Genomic DNA, 18,379 nt, shown 5'->3' with positions numbered 1-18,379 from the left:
GCATGGCAAATTTTATGTAAGTCATTTCTTCTTGACTTTGAGATGTTAAAGCATATTTCTGTTGTGCAAAGGATTAACAAGGACACTAAGTAAATGCAAAAAAAATGTAAATTTGAACAATGCTATATCATTTTGTCCTACCTGTAAATTTAATTAGTTAATAATATTTTGCATTAACTTGGGTCAAAAACGTGCAACAAATACCACCAATTTCACAGCTCCCAAAACATGGCCAAGTAAAAGTATCTATCTATTGCATCTATCCATCTAGCCACAACAGCGAGGAAAAGGCACAGCATGACCCTGTACTGTGAAGAAACTCAGCTGTAAATTAAGAGAGCTGTTCAGACACTTCAGAAATTGGATTCTCCAAATCTTATTATTTGTGATCAATGTCAGAAATAACTGCTTTAACCTGTTTCTGTATTTTCAATTCTCATTTTAAGGTGACAGGATTGGCATTCCAGTTTTCTTCAAACACTGAAACACGGCTTGTTAAGGATCTGAAGCTATGTCACAGGTGGTAAGTTTCGAATGGAGATTAGAAGGAAAAGGACACACAATTTGGACCTGGGCAGTCTGAAAGAGGCAGGCCACTGAATTGAATTGGGGTAAGCAGAGTCAGCTCGAAGAGCATCCATAACTCCCTTTGTGCCAAGATGCTCTCTATGTTCCTCTTCCCTAAATTCCTTCCAGCTCATAGGCACTGCTTCCTTTGAGTCTTGCACTCACTGACACTGTTGCCAGCTCACCCAAACATGACAAACCTCCCCGTCACCTCTGCGAAGGCATCATGAATTGTCAGTGGTGAAAGCTGCTCTCATTTTATGCTGCCCTCCTGCAGCGAAGCCCATTATCTAACACTGAAAGTGTCAGAAAATTCTTTATAAAGCCCTCAGCAAGCAATCCAACCTTTCAGCTGCAGTCACTCAACCTGCAAATTGAAGCACATACCTACTAGGCACAGCCTGTAAAATGTGAAAATAATGTTTTTATGCTTTATATAAAAATATTAGCATATACGGGTACCAAATTATATTGCGATGGGGAGACTGTTACACAGCAAACACAGTCCATTTAGAGGTATTAAGAGCAGCTTCTATCAACAGAGAAAAAGCACTAAAAGCTTTTACATCTTAGGAGTACTGGGGAAGTAACTGCTTTCTGCCCTCTACCAATTGAGACAATGACAAACAAGAGCACTATGCAATTTAATCAGAAAGCTGGCACGGAAATTGTTTTCTGTTTCGTTTTGCTTTTAAAATAATGAAATATGGCTTCCTAAATACCCAAGATTCACTCAAAGAATGAGAAGTGTATTTTTTTTAAAAAGACATGAAGAAGTCTTAAGATCTCCATATTAAAAAGTGAGCAAAATAACACCCATTAATTTTACTTTTTAAACCAGGGAGAATATATTAGCTATACTAGCTTCTCTGAGGCCCAAATCTGCACTCAAACAGGTTAATGAATTTAAGAGGAAAAGAGGGCTTTTTTCCTTATAGGAAACAGATGAAATCATGCCTTAGTTTACGTCAAATTATTTAATATTATAAGCTAGCTATTTATGACTTTATAATTAGAAATAACAATATACCGAAGTTTTAAATGTTCCAGTTAAAAGTTCCAGTTAAATCAAATGGAAGAAGTGTTAAAAACCTCTACACCATATGTCAAAAGATGAAAAGGTAATAAATTAGAAATTTCATAACATTCCCATTTTAAGAAGGAACGCTTTGATTACAAATTAATTACAATGACAAGCATGCAGTGAGAGGCAACCAAAATACGAAGCAACAGAGAACACTGAACAAAATTCCAGAGATTAAATCCAATATGAATGTATGTTAACCTACACGTCTATGGATTGGAACTAAAAGCAGGCAGATCAATTTCATACGGTTTTCTCCAGCCGAATTCAGAAAGACAGCAGGCAATAGAAGATAGTTTGAAAACAACAATTTTATTAGATCATGTTTATTTTTTATGTAAAGAATCAATCTCCATAGCTGCAAAACCTGATATATATCTTTTTTAAATACAAGCTTCCAATAGGGAAATGGGGAAAAGGCGGGGAGGTTTCTCTACTAAGTAAATAGGAAACTTTGTTAAGCAAATAAATGCTGGTCTTACCATCACTATTACCTTACTTCCCATCTTCAACTCCAACACAAAAACACACCTCTAACTTCAAAAACAGCCAAGACCTTTCTGCAGTCCTCTCATCCCCCCATCACTGGCTGAACAATGTCAGTCTGGGCCTTTTCAACCTCTAGATTACACATCACTTTCTAATTCTCCTCCTTCCATACTCAGCTCTCCTGCTAACCTGGTCAACTGACACCTTCCTTCCCTCCTCACTTTCCAGCTAACAAAAGCCAGTTGCCTCAGATGCACAATACTTGTACAGAGCAATGCTTGCACAGCTTTTTACAATGAGAAGTTTGTAACCGTAAGCTGTATGCCTTGTAGTGATACTGTAAGCACTCCAGCACCACTCTGAAATAGGAAAATGCGCAGCACTGAACACCCATCCAGCTATTCAAAACAAGAAGGGTATTTCGCTTGGTTTATTCAAAACAGAGCTGTAGGAAAACAAATGCCTTTGTAGCTTGCATCAGAGTAACAGTAGGAAAATGTAAGAAAATACAACGATGGTATTTCTTATCTTAAACTTTCAGCTTGTACCGGACATTGAAACTCCTCCGTCTGTCTCTTCAGGGAAACTTAACAGAGGCTACATACAGGGGAGTTAACTGATATTTTCAACTGGTTTATAACTTGCCTCCTTGTTTCTGTGACGACCATCTTAAGATGTACATACTTAAGAAAGGCTATTTTCACAGTCTATCTCAATCTCGCTTCATGGTCCTGTTCTCCTTTCCTTTGACAGCTGCACAATCTTTGCTGTTACCCCTTCAGCTTACTCAGCTGACAAAGGAGCAACATGCTGGCTGCACTGGGACAAGTGCTGTCCACAGGTCAAGGGAGGTGATCTTTCCCTTTATTCAGCAGCAGTGAATCCACACCTGGAGTGCTGTGTCTAGTTCTGGGTCCCCCAGTACAGGAGAGACACAGAGTTACTGGAGACAGTCCAACATAGGGCCACGGAGATGGAGAAGGGGCTGGAGCATCTCTGCTGTGAGCAGAGGCTGGGAGAGCTGGGGCTGCTCAGCCTGGAGAAGAGGAGGCTCAGGGGGATCTCATCCATGTCCCTAAATCCCTGACAGGAGGGTGCAGAGAGGATGGAGGCTCCCTCTGAGCACCAGGCGGCACTTCTGTGCCGGGCGGGTGACGGAGCCCTGGCACAGGCTGCCCAAAGAGGCTGTGGGGTCTCCTCCTTGGGGATCTCCAAACGCCGCCTGGACGTGCTCCTGGGTCATAGTGTTCCTGCTTAAACAGGGAGTTGGACCAGGTGACCTCCAGAGGTCCCTTCCAACCTCAACCCTTCTGTGATTTTATGGAAGCCGAAATGTTTCAGCAGTATGACAAGGGTTGGACAGAGTTGGAGAAAGGAATGAGACAGGACTGCAAATCAGCAGTTTGCCTGATGAAGCCTGGCATTATCCTAAAAAAAAAAAAAAAAAAAAAAAAAGAAAAAAAACCAGCAACATGAGCTAGATTTGCATATGGAATGGTGAGACTACAGCTTTGGTAAATACCATAATACATATACCGCATTAATGTTTAGCTGATATATTTGAGCCATGTCTACACAGGCAATCTATACTTGCTGAATCTCGTACGTAAAATCCCGCATCAGGCAAGAAAGCTTTCTCTGACCTGCTATTAAGTGTCATCCCTATAAGTTCAGTCTCTCCAGATCACATTAGGAATGCTAACTTTATTTTTCTTTGTACTTAGCATTTGGCTCTACACAAAGTGAGAAGGAATCGGCAGCAAGTCTGAAATGCACTATGGTTTGACCCCAATAGGGCAATCAGATTTAACTGAATAAAGTGCTCATGTCAGGCATTTTTAGAGGAGTCGCTACCTCTGACAGATAGTTCACAAAGATCTTCAGTTTAGTGGATGCAAATGGCAGTACTTCATGCTACTAACATTTTGATCTTACCACATATCTAAAATATTTCCTGCTGATTTAGTGAATGGTATTGTTCTTTCAACTGTAGGCTGAATTTTCCATGTAGAGCTTTCACTTACAGAATCAAACACCCCATCAACCACCTGGTCTTCCACACGTTTAAAGTGGAAATATATTAGCACCATATACTTACCCAGTTTAACATCTGAATTTAGATGGTTAGAGAACTGAAATTTCTAATATGTGATCTGCAGGTTGATCTCGCATTAGTTTATTGACTACTTGGGTCATTTTAAGAGGAGTTAATATAGACACATAACCAAGGTGGAAGACAAAGGCTTAAACTAAGCCATTGTTCCCCTCCAAAAAAAATAGACTAATACTTTTATACTTTATTTTAAGACATGGCCAAGACAGCATAAGCCCTTTGCATACCACCATAGATCATGGGACAAACTTTCAGAAGTGCTGTACTCTTGGGAGAAAGGGTGGGTGGTATCTAAGATATCTGTTTAAGATTACTGAGAGGACATCGCAAGATTTCAATTATTTCTTTTTTACCTCTTTTACTCTCTCTAGATGCATTTCTACAGTAAAAACAGGGCATACATTCCAATCTGAAAAGGGACAGTGAGGCAGCATTCATATCAACCAGTACTGTAGGTATAAATTAAGGTTAAAGAGATTTTGTATATAGAAAACAGTGCAACAATGTTCAATCCATTGTGTAATATGAGAAGAGAGACATAATAAATCCTCCCTGGACTGAGATAAGAAATTAGAAAAACAGACTTGAGAAAAGGAACAGCTTTGGAGGAAAGTCTAAGCTCAGCTATAGAACTAACAGAATCATAAAACAGTTCAGGTTGGAAGGGACCTCTGGAGGTAACCTGGTCCAATCCCCTGCTCAAGCAGGGACACCCGCCCAGCACAGAAGTGCTGCCTGGTGCTCAGAGGGAGCCTCCTGGGTGCCCGGCTGTGCCCATGGCCTCCTGTCCTGGCACTGGGCACCGCTGAGCAGAGCCTGGCTCCGGCCTCTCTGCACCCTCCCGTCAGGGATTTAGGGACATGGATGGGATCCCCCTGAGCCTCCTCTTCTCCAGGCTGAGCAAAATCTTATGGGGAACAGTGTACCCCCTACAATAAGTATTAACAGCTAAACTCCTCTGTTTCATCTTTTCATAAAAAATAAACATAAAACGCAATGCATCATTTTGAAGAAAATTCAACTTCCACAGGAAAGGAATAAATTACTAATTTAAGTCATGGCAGTTAAGCTGCATCTAAGGCAGCTTATCAGTAAGAACACTTAATGACTGCCCAGTGGATGCTGGGATTTTAGACTCCTAAACCATGTCAGTGCTAAGAACCTAGAGGTAGAGACACGTGCTGTAGTAGCAGGACAGCACTACAAGTAATTAGTTTCACTACAAAAAGGAAGATGCTAGCTCATGTAAAATCCACCTGGTTTTAGTACGTACTTTCCAAAACCCCCAAAATAAAACCATTAATAATTTACTTCAGACAGAATCATGCAACTTCTAACAAGATATACTTTTCATGGGTAACACCAGAAATTAAATTTTAAATTATTCCTGAAAACTAATAAATGAATTGAACAATTCAGCGTGTTTTTCCACACTTGCTTTCCCCTTTGGGCTCAGTATTTTTTTTAACATCTCAATAAAAATAGCAGATGTGAAGGCTTGATACCTTCAACAGCTTCACAGATTTTTTCTTTTACTGTATTTATTCTCTTAGATTGGCAAATTACCAACTATGTGCTATATACTCTAAACAGATTTTTTTAATACTTCTACATTGTAATTGCAAGTGGTTTAAAAATTACCTTACAGTAAGTAAAATGAAATAAAATATTAAGTAACTTGCCCAAATTCAACTATTATTTCAGTAACACATTTCAACAAATACAATGATTAAAACACATTTCAGTAAGTGTGTATATTCAATGGCTGTATCTTTCAGTGTTTTAATTATTGACTCAGTCACAGTCTTGCAATTTAACAAATCCAGTCACAGCATTTCAAAGCAATCGAGTTATGAACTGAAACTTACATTAACCAAACCAAAATAGTGTTCATTAACTGGAAATTGTTCCGGACCAATCTCTTTCTCCAAAGCTGAGGCATTGGCGCCCTAGAAAAATCAAAAGCAGAAAAACATTAGTGTTGCAACTATGTACACAGGGAGTTCATCGGGTTGAGAAAAAAAATCTAGCGAGTTTTTTTCGCAAGGATAAATGACTAGGATCTGAAAATTGTAAAATGAACAACTACAGCCATGAGTGGCAGCTCATACACATCAGAGACATCAAAAACACAGTCACAATTATGAGTCTAACCACAGCACACATCTGGGGAAAAGAGCCATTGTTCAAGCTATGTTCTGTACTGTGCACAGACATTAGTTATGCATTTCACATTATATTTCAATCCTGATTCTCACATATGCATACTAGACAGTTAGCTCAAAGGTTTTTATCCCTAGGCAATCACTGATTTACTTCAATTTACCTGTGTGCACACACACATGAGATTACTGGTCACAGCTGTAGACCTTGCTACACCAAACCTGCATCTTCAGATGACAGATTGTAAAACTTAGATTTTACTGAATTTACATATGCTGAAGCAATCCCTCTAATCAGGAGAGAGGAAGACAAAAATAAATCAGAGACTAAATACAGAGAATGAATGAAACACCTTCCTGCTCGTACCCCAGAGGGGTAGAAGAAGTGGAGTTTGTGATCCAGCTCAACAATCATACATGGCAAATTAAGAAAACACGTTTAATTAGTCTGTTTCCTAATCCAAATACAAGCTTATAGGCAGGATAACAGTACTCATGCATGCAGGAAAATCAGTCCTTTGAGTTCTCTGTTGATTTGCACTCTCAGGATGTTTATATTGGCCACAAAATCATTTCACTCTGATCTTAAAAGCAGACAGGTCACCCAGCAAGAAGCTGTGCCACAATATAATATTCACATGCTTATGATAAAGAACCTAACACCCTTTCACCACCAGAAATTTATTTCTACATAATCCAAAACGCCCTAGATAATGTGTTTCCAAATACATTCTGTTCAAAAACATCTCAAAGTAAGTTACATCATTTTTGTGTATTTTTATGCAGTTACACTGTTGGTGTGCTATATTTATTTGTTTCAGAGTGTAGCTTCTCTAATAACAATCACTTTAATATAATATTACAAAGTAGATGATAAAAGGCCAAATGGTGCTCCCCTCAACAAGCATAATTCTCATACTCAAGCAATGTATCTCACACAAAGTTAAGAAATGCAGATGTTCATAGGAAGCAAACAGACCGGACGATTCCACTTAAAATGAAAAATATAAAATGTTTAAACTGCTTTGTTAAATACTTTGACTTTTGTAAAAATTAAAAGGCAGCACAGTACAGCTAGCTTTGGTGTGCATTAGAAATGCTGCAGACTTTGCCCAACAAATCTGTTGGTTTTGATCCTCAAAGAGAAGTCAGAGAAAGTAACTGTGGTTACTCTGTGGTTCCAGCTGATGGCTGTAGACTAAACTGGTGCAATAAACAGTGGATTTCAAAGGAAGGAGATTTTTAATTTTTTTTATTTATTTATTTAGAGATAGAAAAACCTCTGCTCTGGAAAATTCAGAGAATAAATAACTTACTTTCTAGAGGTCTCACTCTGAATGCTTTTAGTGAAAAGCAAATATATCTAACCCTTTGTTGCATAAAACATTGACATATATATACACCCTCTATTAAACTAACACATAAGCATGGATATTCCAGTCTAAAGTGAAGCCTAAGTGAATCTAAAATAGCACATACTATAAAGTAAGGAATCTTAAAAACAGATGCAACTCCTTCCCAACTAGTTCTTTTTGCTTGTTTGTTTTTACACAAAATATGTAGCAAATGGCCCTGGACATAACAACAATAAAACTGAATCAAAATCACAAACTGCATTAAAAATAGAAGTTAGGATTTCACAACTGTTCTCAAATGGTGACGTTGATGATATGGAAAAGTTGTATAAACCTTCATCTAAGATTAAAGTGCTCCATGGCTTCTGAATATTTGGTGTTACAGTATTATTGAAATACACCCACGAGTTCTGGCAAGGTGGATATTATTTACAAATAAATAGGAAAAAAAAGGGAAGGCCTTTTTATCCTATTGTTAAAATCTCTATTTCATTAAAAATAAATTCAAGGCGTTTACGAAATTCTTTCTCTTTTCAAAGCTAGGGTGGAGTAGCTACTTGATTCTATCTTTGGAAGGGAGAATATTATGATATAAACTTTGATGTTTCTGTTTCATACAGACCTGACCACTGTATTTAGATTTCTAGCACAATAAAGATCCTGACTTGTCAGTAAGTAAAACGTGCTAAGATAGGCCTATACTAACAGTACAGTTTTCTGATTATTCAAGGCTGTTTCATTCGAGGCTTAGACGTTCACATAGCTTCAGAGCATGACATTACTTTTGTTTGAATGCGGTTGATTATGAATGTTTTATCAGTACAAACCAGCATGGATGTTTGATACCAATATAAAAACCCACAAGCTACTCAGACTTCCTTCTACACCCCTCTTTTTGTCTGTCGTAAGATGTCGTAAGATGTCATTCCTCCCCACACAGTAAGTGTGCTGGCTGCAGACAGGGAGGACATAGCATGCAGCAGGAGCATGAAAGAGCGTGCTGAAATGCATACTCACATCTGGCACGTAAGAGCTGTTTTAAAACCTAACTATCCCTCACTCTGAGAGGTTTCCCATTTAACGTTACAGTACACATTATCAGTCCCTGCTGATAATATATCAAATACAGATCACAGAATGGCTTGGGTTGGAAGGGACCCTAAAGCCCACCCAGCTCCAAACCCTGCCATGGGCAGGAACACCTCCCACCGGACCAGGTTGCCCAAAGCCCCATCCAGCCTGGCCTTGAGCACCTCCAGGGATGGGGCATCCACAGCTTCTTTGGGAATGTAGCGGAGAAGCACTGTGACACCACCAAATATTATGGTGTCGTATGATCTTTTAGACAAAAGGTCAGCAGTGGTTTAAAGCAGAAGTGGAGTCATATGTTTTTACATCAGCCATGAGAGATTTACTGGATCTAGACTTGGGAGATTTCAGTCTATGATGTATGACGCAGAGTATAAAAGTTTTTCCTCTGCCACCTAACTGGGATACGGGAAGATCCCAAAATGATTCTCTACTTTTCGGGGCTCACTGAACAACCCATACAACTAGTGCTAGAAGAGTGTAGTATCTTTAATTAAGCACAATTAATTCTCCTGATTTTCACGTTTTACAGATACAGGTTCTCTAAAAGTTCTAAAATGGACAAAAAAAAAAATCCATGACATTGAGCATTTCAACAAGAAAGAAAAAAAATCTAAAGTGCAGATACAAGATGGGTTCCCTTTCTTTTCCTTTCTGTTAAAAAAAAAAAAAAAAAAAACAAAAACAACACTTGCTAAAGCAATAATATTGCTAACTATTTCCACTTTTATCATTGCCTTCTCTCACTGCCCCAGAGGTCACACTTCTGTGGTACCACAAGTAGTGGGTCTCAGAAGTACTAATTCTAACAGCTAACATATGGATAAGCTTACAGCAGCAGATCTGTAAAGCACATCAGTGGGTGTTTATGATCTGACATACGCACAATTTGAGTTTCAGATGTTTTTTGCCAGATTGGTTTTAGACTGGCTCTGTGACTGAACACTCAGCTGTGGCTTAACTATGCTGCTTGATTTAGTTTCCACCAAAAGGAATTTAATTTGTGCACAGTAAGATGACTTCAAGATGTAAACCAAAGTATGGTAAAGTTCAGATGCCTGGAGGAATCAGTTCAGAAGTGCACACTGAAACACTAATGTGAAGGCACTCAGCACTTGCCTAAAGAAAAAAGAAAAAAAAAGCTACCCTGCATTGAAGTACTGTCTACAAACATGTCAGTGAGCAGGCAAACATTACCAGTTTTCATGTGTCCTACCTTGTTGTTATCACCCAGCCTAGTAGACAACTCTTCTCTTACAAAGATTGACTCACAACCAGCCTAATGTGCTTTGAAGATTATACTGGTGTTAGTCTTACGGGAGGGAGGGGGGATGCTGATCTATCCCTTTCTAGACTAAACATCAGTTGATAACATGGTGGGTCATCTTCTCAGTAGTTTGCTGTAATAGTTTTATTCTGTAACTTTACTGAGTTGTAAGTTTCCTGAGTAAAACCAATGATTGAACTTTTAAACGAAACTTCTTATCTCAAAACTTACATTTGTTGTCAAAGTTCTGAAGATGTCTTTCTCCCTTCATTCATGCTCTATGCTAGATCATTCCCTGCAATGCTCTCCACCTTCCCCAAGAGGCAAGGAACAACAAAGAAAAAAGGTGACTGACATAACTAACCACATTACACAGGTGTATATATAAGCCAAAATTTTCCAGCACGACTTAGCTATAGGTAAGTGAAAGAGAAGAAAAACACAAACCAAAACTTTATTCTTCCTAGTGACTGAAAGGCATTACAAGTAAGAAATTCAGTAACCAGGAATAACAACGTTTTCCTCAACAAGAATATAACATACAAGTATAAAATTAATTTACTTACAATTTGTAAAAATAAATTTCAGTATATAAACACTCATTCGATAGTGCTTTCATTTCCCCCCCCCCATATATTAGAAGATGCTTCCTTGTCTGTGCCACTATTGCAGGTGTACAGAATTTCCCAGCCTAAACTAATTAATGCATGGCGACTGATGGAATCTTCTATGGAAGAAGAAATACAAAATTCTACTCTTCAAGTCATATTTTACTAGAATATGTAAACTCACACTTTTCCATGTATTTATATAAGTTAGGACAAAAAGCAAAATGGAAACACATTTCTTACAATATTGTTTCTGGCCCAGGAAGAAGTGAAATATGCTGAGTGGGCTTCAGTAATGCTTGTTGTTAATTTATTTGCAGAAGAACATGCTCTAGCAATACACGACTTGATAATCTAATTTGGATAGCTTCAGTTCGTGCTTTTAAAATACTTACAGTTTTGGTTTTTTCCTTCCCTAATTGATTCGAGACATAGTCCTACGTACTCTAATCATACTCAATAGTATTAACTCAATAGTCTAATTGAGCCCATGGTAAAACTTCCCTGCACAGGCAAGGAAGATGATTGCACAGCACAAAATTACCTTCACTTCCCATTCGTTACGTCTACCACACCTGTCTTTTTGAGCCTCACTGAGCACACGCAACACATTTTCCTTCACAGCAGGCAGACAGACAGACAGACAGTCATACTTCCTTCTGTTCTGAACACTTAAGTCAAACCTAAGTTACTCCCATATATGAAGCTGAGACTCAAAGAATTAGGGCTCTGGGCTCAGCTCTTTCATGGAATGAATCTTCACAAAGATGCAATTCTTCCCAGGTTGCTGCCACATTTAAATATGGATTTTGACTGTTACCCTCAAAGCAGAAGGAAAGCATATCACAACAAATTAAACACTGCCAACGCAGTATGCCGTATTTATCTTGTATAATTCCAGAAAATTCCCGAGATAATGCTGTTTATGATATCTGGTGATTTTGCTTCAGGTTCCTCTGATCAGACGGATTTTTGCTAGTATCAATACAACACCTCTTATGACACTTACTAAGCAGGATCCTGAAAGGCCAACACTATTACCTTCATAGACTTCTAGTTAAAGGTTGAATTATACTAATGGACAAGACAGGAAGTCCGTGAGATGTATTTAAAAGAGGATCTGATGGTGACCTTAGAAACCTTTCACCGCCTAAATAACCAGGTAATTAAAAGCATTATCCCCATGTTAAAGCAAAACAAAACAAAAAACAACCAACCAGAAAACAAACAAAAAACCCCTAATCACCCAAAAGAGGGGAAAAAATACAGTAACACATTTGCTCAAATGCTTTTCTTAATAAACTGCACACTATAGTGTGTTTCAAACACTCTTTTAATCCACAAAAAATCCTGTTTAATAAAAAAATTGTTGCTTTCATAATTTCCTATTTTCATGTACTTATTAACAATCTTGAATTTACAAAAAATGGTAAAAAAAAAAAAAATAATGTTTTCCAGTTCTGGAATATTTATGTTAATACACCACTTCAACGTATTTATGCTAATACATCATTTATGTTAATAACTCATTCTGGTTATACACTACAAAAGTTATCTAGGGTTGTTTTTTTGTTGTTTTGTTTTTTAAAGATCAGATAGATTTTATCTGAAGTATGTCCTTTGTTAAAAGCATTTTTATTTATGAAACTTCCTAAACTAGGAAAACAAAAGTTACTCCAATACAGGCCTTTCATCTTCCTCGTTCCTTCAACAAATTTGAAAGAGAAAAACAAAGAATGTCAATTCATGGGCAGTAAGCCTTTTACAACATTTTAACAGAATCATTCCTACAAGGCTTAATGCAAATTAAGACATTCATTAAGTCTTAACTGTTGTTTTGCTAGTTTAAAAAGTAACAAAGACTACTTAAAAGACCAATCTGAATAATCAAGTTTTATGTAGTAATGGGATCAGTTGGTCCCACTGACACAGATAAAAATTCTCCCTGTTGGAAAGACGAGAGTCCAAGTTTGTATTTTATCGTTTCTGCGTGCTTAGAATGTGCAAAATGAATGTATGTTTGCATACAAGTAAAAAGACAAAGAAACATTTATATAATTGAAATTATCCAACTACGTAATACGCAAACTAAGTAATCCTCTGTGCTGGGACAAATACTGCTTTATAACTACACAACTTCAGTACTTTTTTCTTCATGTCTCGTATCTGACATTTGTTTTCTATGTATTTAGAGTCAAATTTGTCTAAATTAATTGGCGTATTAAGCAGTGCCATAAACCCAGTATTTTACAGAGCAAATGTGTGGACTTCTCTTTTATTGCTGTACAATAACGTTACATCTGCAAGAATGATGATGACAAATGCCACAACCACAGCTTGACTCTTAGTGTCATATTCATCATGAAAAGCTCTCCCAATTAGAAATCCAACCGATGAGTGAACCTCCCTGCAGCAATTTAAGCTCTTAACCTAACTATCTAACACACACTTCTCCAAAACCGAACGTGCCCTGCAACAAAACCCATGCCTGAGCGCTCTAGCCCGCTGATGAGGCGGGTCCAGGCCACGGTGCCAGAGAGCAGCGGAGCGGCTGGGAGGCAGCACATGTTCTTCATGTTGTTTCTTGCCAGCCCTGCTACATAAGCAGGTCAAACAGCCAGATAAGGAACGCCACGGCGCTGCTAATTCTTCTGTGCTACTTTACTTTAGCCCTCTCACCTTCTGCTTTCCTTCCTATCACCTCCTCTCTTTGAAGCTTCCTTCCTTGCTGCTACTTGCTTCTTCCAGCATGAGTGCCCCTCACATTTTTCTGTGGAATCTGTTAAACTGATTATCAATTACCGTTGAAGTATTATATATTATAATTTGTGCTTCAGCGGAGACGGTGCAGACCGAAGGAACAGGAGTGAGTACGGGACAGCCATTTCTAGCTGACTGCAAACTGTGGCAAACATCAATTTACATTAAGTAAGGATTTCACAATCAGGCTTGAAAAACCTATTGTAAACAAATAGCTTCTTGAGCAGTAATGAAGCCTGTGTATGTACACCTACCTCAGAGTTAACTATAAGCTGCAATTAAGTGTTTTATAAAGCCTCTGCACCATGACATCTGAGGTAAGGCTGCACCACGGCCCTCCCTCAGCAGGGCGCTGACAGGGGCTGTTCCCCTAAGCAGCCTTTCCCCACATGCGTGTACGAACTCAAATATCTCTAAGACATCTTCTCCCTTGTCAAACGGGACTGAAACGGGCAAGAAGTGGGATAAGAAGGCAGGCAGGAAAAGGACAACAGCCAGGCATTCAGTGAGATCCCACAAGTCTTACTACTTTCAAAAACAAACCTAAAAACAAAAATTCGGACTGTAAGACATGCGCATACTCCTCACGCAGAACACACACTATGACATTATAAAAGCCAGATTTACTACAAAGTATGTGTTTGATGTCAGTTTGGGGGTCTGAATTAATTGAAGACATTCAACGGCCAAGCACACTGACCCTGTATAAAAAATGTTAAACTAGCAGACAGAGAAGGATCGTTTAGACAAATACCTGAAACATTAAGCAAAATATTTTCGTGTCTAGCACTACAGTTTACAGATTAGCATAGTTTGTAAATTTCATTAAGCTTTTTCAGGTCATGCTAACATAATCAACCAGTTTCTAGAAGAAACACCGAAAAACAAGTACTGCTACTCTCCTAACTTCCTCCTCTATGTCTGAGACTGACACCGTTTAAACTACAAAGGTAACTTCTGTCCTCTCCTTACTTCAGCCACTAGAAGGCTTGATACCTTCCACCCGATGATAAGTGCCTGCTGGACTCTAGACAGCAAAAGCAAAAGTCAGAAGGACTAGATTGAACCTTTACTTTATGGTGAGGATAGCTCGGGGCACATCTTGCTGCAGTTAACATGGGTTATTTTACCACTTCCCAGAAATGCATTAAAAACCCGGTATCATTCAGTCAGGTAAGACTTTGATTGCAGTTCAATGTGGAGATGAGGGTAAAAGGCCAGCTTCTACTTCTACTGCAAAGACATCAAAAACAACAACAAAGCCCACCTTATAACCTCATCCATTTTGCAACAAAAACAGCGACTAAACCACTCAAGAGCAAAGGTGTTTTTCAGTGCTCTTCCACAATCTCCAGCCATGTAATTAAGACTTATTACAACACGAGAGTTGTGATACAGAGAGAAGTCCAAAGACCCGAAAGGGGTAGAACAGTAGAAAACAGTACTACGGGAAGAGCTCTGGCATAATTGATATGAACACTGGAGTATAGATAACAAACTAATGAAGAAAAAAAAGTCCCCTTTGTAGACAGAACGTGCTCCTGCAAGATCATCTCTGGAGGCACTGTGGCTAACAGAGTAAAAATCCCGGACATTATCACTCTTCACTGTATCCACGCAACCTGCCAGTGCTGGAAAACCTGGTTTATTACTTTCCAGTGTTCAGAGCTTGAACAACAAGGATAAAGTGCATTAAATATTAGTGAGTGAGCAGAAGTTAAACTAATTTGGATACAAAAAAAAAAAAAGAAGCCATAAAACGTGGGACTGAGATGGAAGAGCTTCTTCAACATTGCTCCAGACTGCAGGTGTACGTATGTGTTAGGCTTGTGTAAGCACCAACTGTCTCTTGGCAAAAATTACCTGTTACTGGTTTTGTACTATCCAAATACAAGATGGGAAGCAACAACCTGAGAATTCTTTTAAGAGGCATGGGCAAAAGGTAGGGAAACCTTGTGAGAATTTTCATAAAGCTGCTGAGAGCATATCAGATGGTGGGTTGACACTAAGAAGAATTGCCAGGGGAAAAAAAAAATTATTACTCAGCATTTATATTCCTTTTTGGTTTTGAAAAATTAATGCTTAAGCACGATTACTATATGACTGAAAATTAAAGGAGTCATTCTGGACAACTCCAAAGTAAATATCAACTGCTTCTTCCCACTATCTTTACTGAAATATTTATAAGCACAATCCTATAGAAATTAGTGCCAAACTTTTACATCCTATTCTAGCTATCCCGAGTCTCACAGTACTATTAAAGCTTAAGCATCAGAAAGGCATAGGAAAAATCTTATGCCCAGAGTTTATCCACCTCAGTGCACATGATTACGACAGGACACAGAATATCTAATTGACATCAGAACTTCAGCTTCGCGGGTACAGACACTTTAGTTAATCATAAAATTCTTAGTTGAAAGACTTGTTTAGGTATTGACCTGCATGCCAGTGAGATGTCATTTCTAATAACCACGGATACAGAATAACCCGCAACTAGCTGCTAGGCCGATCCAGACCTACAACTTCCACACTGTGATAAGCAGAGAAGTGGCATCCCATACTGGACCTAAATCAGGGGACCAGCACTGAGCCTATGCTGACACAACAGCCAGTGGTCAACCGTAGGTAAAAATGAGTTAGCTACAACTGCAGTACAATCAGATTGTCCTAGCTCAAGGATCACTTTGGCTCCTCAACAGTCTTAACCTGCTTCACGTAAACGTAACTGCTTCAGAGAATGAAAACTCCTGGTCCTACATTTGGTCCTAAGAAGATCTTGGTGGACAGCTCATGAGCTCAGGAAGTCTGGCCCTCCGAGTCCAAATGAAAAGAAGTGATCTCTCATGTCGCAAAGAACATTACTCCATCTGATCAGCAACCACCTGAGCAACCCCACCCCACGGGCTTATGGCCACTCATTCCAAATTCTCAGAGGCCAACTCCGAATTGCCTGTTGGAGATATTAAAGCCTCTTTGCCGTAAGATTTATGAAAATCATAAATCAGTTTCCAGTTATGCATGCATCAGCATTTCCCACTGCTTGACATTATGATACATTATAATCCCAATTCAGCAAATTAACAAATGGGATGACAGAGTGCGTTTTTCCCCTTAGCCATCTCTTCCCCTGTGGAAACAGATTTGGGAACAAGGATTTTGATTTGTCCATGGAAGAGTTAGAAAAGAACACGGTGCATGATAAACCCTTACGTGCCGACACATCTCTCCCATGACTTGTAGTGACTTCTACTGACTCAGGGATGTTTCCTTCCCTAAATTCAGCATTCCCTCATCGGTCAACCTACTGATCTCCCCACCCCTCATTACAAAGAAACTCCAGGAGAGCCTCACCACCTCTGCGTGGCTGCTTCTATCAAAAGAGCTATGAAGAAGCAAGCCTGCTATCGGGACCCGGACCAATGCCCCAGTGACACCTAACGTGTGGGATGCCGCCACTCCTCCAGGTACCCAGTGCAGCACCCGCCTGCCAACAGCCTCTCTCGGCCCCATAGCATTATCAAAGTGCTCTGAGAGATGGGGACCGCCACCGAGGGGACCAGCAGAAGGAAGGCACCCTCAGCACTCCTGCCTGCCACAAAGCCACCCGAGGCAGCGTCCTGAGACTCCCCCATCCCAGCTTTCGCTTGCTTTGGGGGGACAAGCTGCTCCCCAAAAGCAGCCCAACCCCAAACCCAGCCCCAATCCCAACCCCAACCCCAGCCCCAATCCCAATCCCAATCCCAATCCTAGCCCCAGCCCCAGCCCCAATCCCAATCCCAGTTCTCCCCCCGGCTCACCATGGTACAGATGGAGGCGATCTTGGAGACTGTCATTAGGATTTCCATCCGCCCAGCGCCATCTTCCGCCCAATCACAGCGCCGAGCCGAGCCGGGCCGGGCCGGGCCGGGCAAAGGGAAGAAGAGGAGGAGGAGGAAGAGGAGGAGGAGGAGGGTGAAGGCTGCGGGGGGCGGGCAGCCCGCGCCCCCCCCGCCAGCCGCGGGGACGCGCGGGGACGCGCACGGCCCCAACGGCCCCAACGGCCCCAACGGCGGCCGAGGGCGCGCGGCTCCCGGCGGGCGCCGCACACGCACGCGCGCACGCTCGCTCGCGCGGCCCCGCCCCGCCCCGCCGGCTCGCCGGCCACGCCCCCCGCCTTGGCCACGCCCCCTCCCGGGAGCTGCCGGGCACGCATGCGCAGAGGGGAGAAAAGGGCGGCGTGGAGCCCAGCGCCTCACCTGGGGCCGTCGCCCGCCAAGATGGCGGCGGTGGGCTTGGGGTGGGTGTGAGGGATTTTGGCGGCTGCTCGCAGCGCTACATTTCTTGGTGTTTCAACCCGTTTTTTATTTTATTTTTTTGTCTGTGCCCATAGGTTTCAATTCTACGGGTTGCTGGGTGCAATTCTAGGAGTTGCTCTGCTGTATGGGGAGGTTTCTGTGGAGCTATGTCACTTTTCCACCCACTGGGTTTGGTTCTCTTTTTTTTTTCCTTTTTTCTTTTTTTTTTTTTGTATTTTTTGGTGATGAAGTGTGCCTGCCTCTTGGGTTCTGTGTGTTTGTTTTTGGTTTTTGGTGGTCAAGTCTACAGCCACATTCTGCATCAGCGAGGCTCCGTTTCATTTTATCAACTGAATTGGCTCTTATTTGCTGAGGAACAGGCTCGGCATGGGGAGGAAACAGGGAGGAAGAGAACTGAGGGGAGTGAGGACGAGCGAGCAGCTTCTTTAGTGCGGGTGCTGACCTGCTTCCACGGAAAGAAGCAGTTACCTTGCAGCCTGGGGAGGTGGGGAGAATGGAATTAGGCATAAATTCCAGCTAAGCAGCAAAAGCAAATTAAAAATTGAGCTAAGAAAACTCATCTCTCCGATCAACTGTATCACTCTAATGCC

General features: G+C 40.6%; 1 protein-coding gene across 4 annotated transcripts in view; it reads right to left on the bottom strand.

The window, feature by feature from the left end:
- USP12 (ubiquitin specific peptidase 12) overlaps positions 1–17,602 on the bottom strand; it is a 39,809-nt gene extending 22,207 nt beyond the window's left edge. For 3 of the 4 annotated variants that reach the window (XR_004778033.2, XR_004778031.2, XR_004778032.2), the window contains exons 1-2: positions 17,292–17,575; positions 6,122–6,202 (exon numbers count right to left, since the gene is read on the bottom strand). Coding sequence is in view for 1 of the 4 variants with exons in the window: in XM_035542577.2 (XP_035398470.1) it covers positions 6,122–6,202; positions 17,292–17,339 (129 nt within the window). In the remaining 3 variants the exon portion in view is untranslated. Of the gene's footprint in view, positions 1–6,121; positions 6,203–17,291 lie in introns of all 4 variants that reach the window. The other variant, XM_035542577.2, reaches the window with a different exon arrangement.
- Between the last annotated feature and the right edge of the window lie 777 nt (positions 17,603–18,379).

This window comes from Cygnus atratus, chromosome 1, assembly GCF_013377495.2.
Source record: "Cygnus atratus isolate AKBS03 ecotype Queensland, Australia chromosome 1, CAtr_DNAZoo_HiC_assembly, whole genome shotgun sequence".
In the NCBI taxonomy this organism is placed as follows: Eukaryota; Metazoa; Chordata; class Aves; order Anseriformes; family Anatidae; genus Cygnus; species Cygnus atratus.
This window is presented reverse-complemented; position numbering and strand designations above follow the sequence as displayed.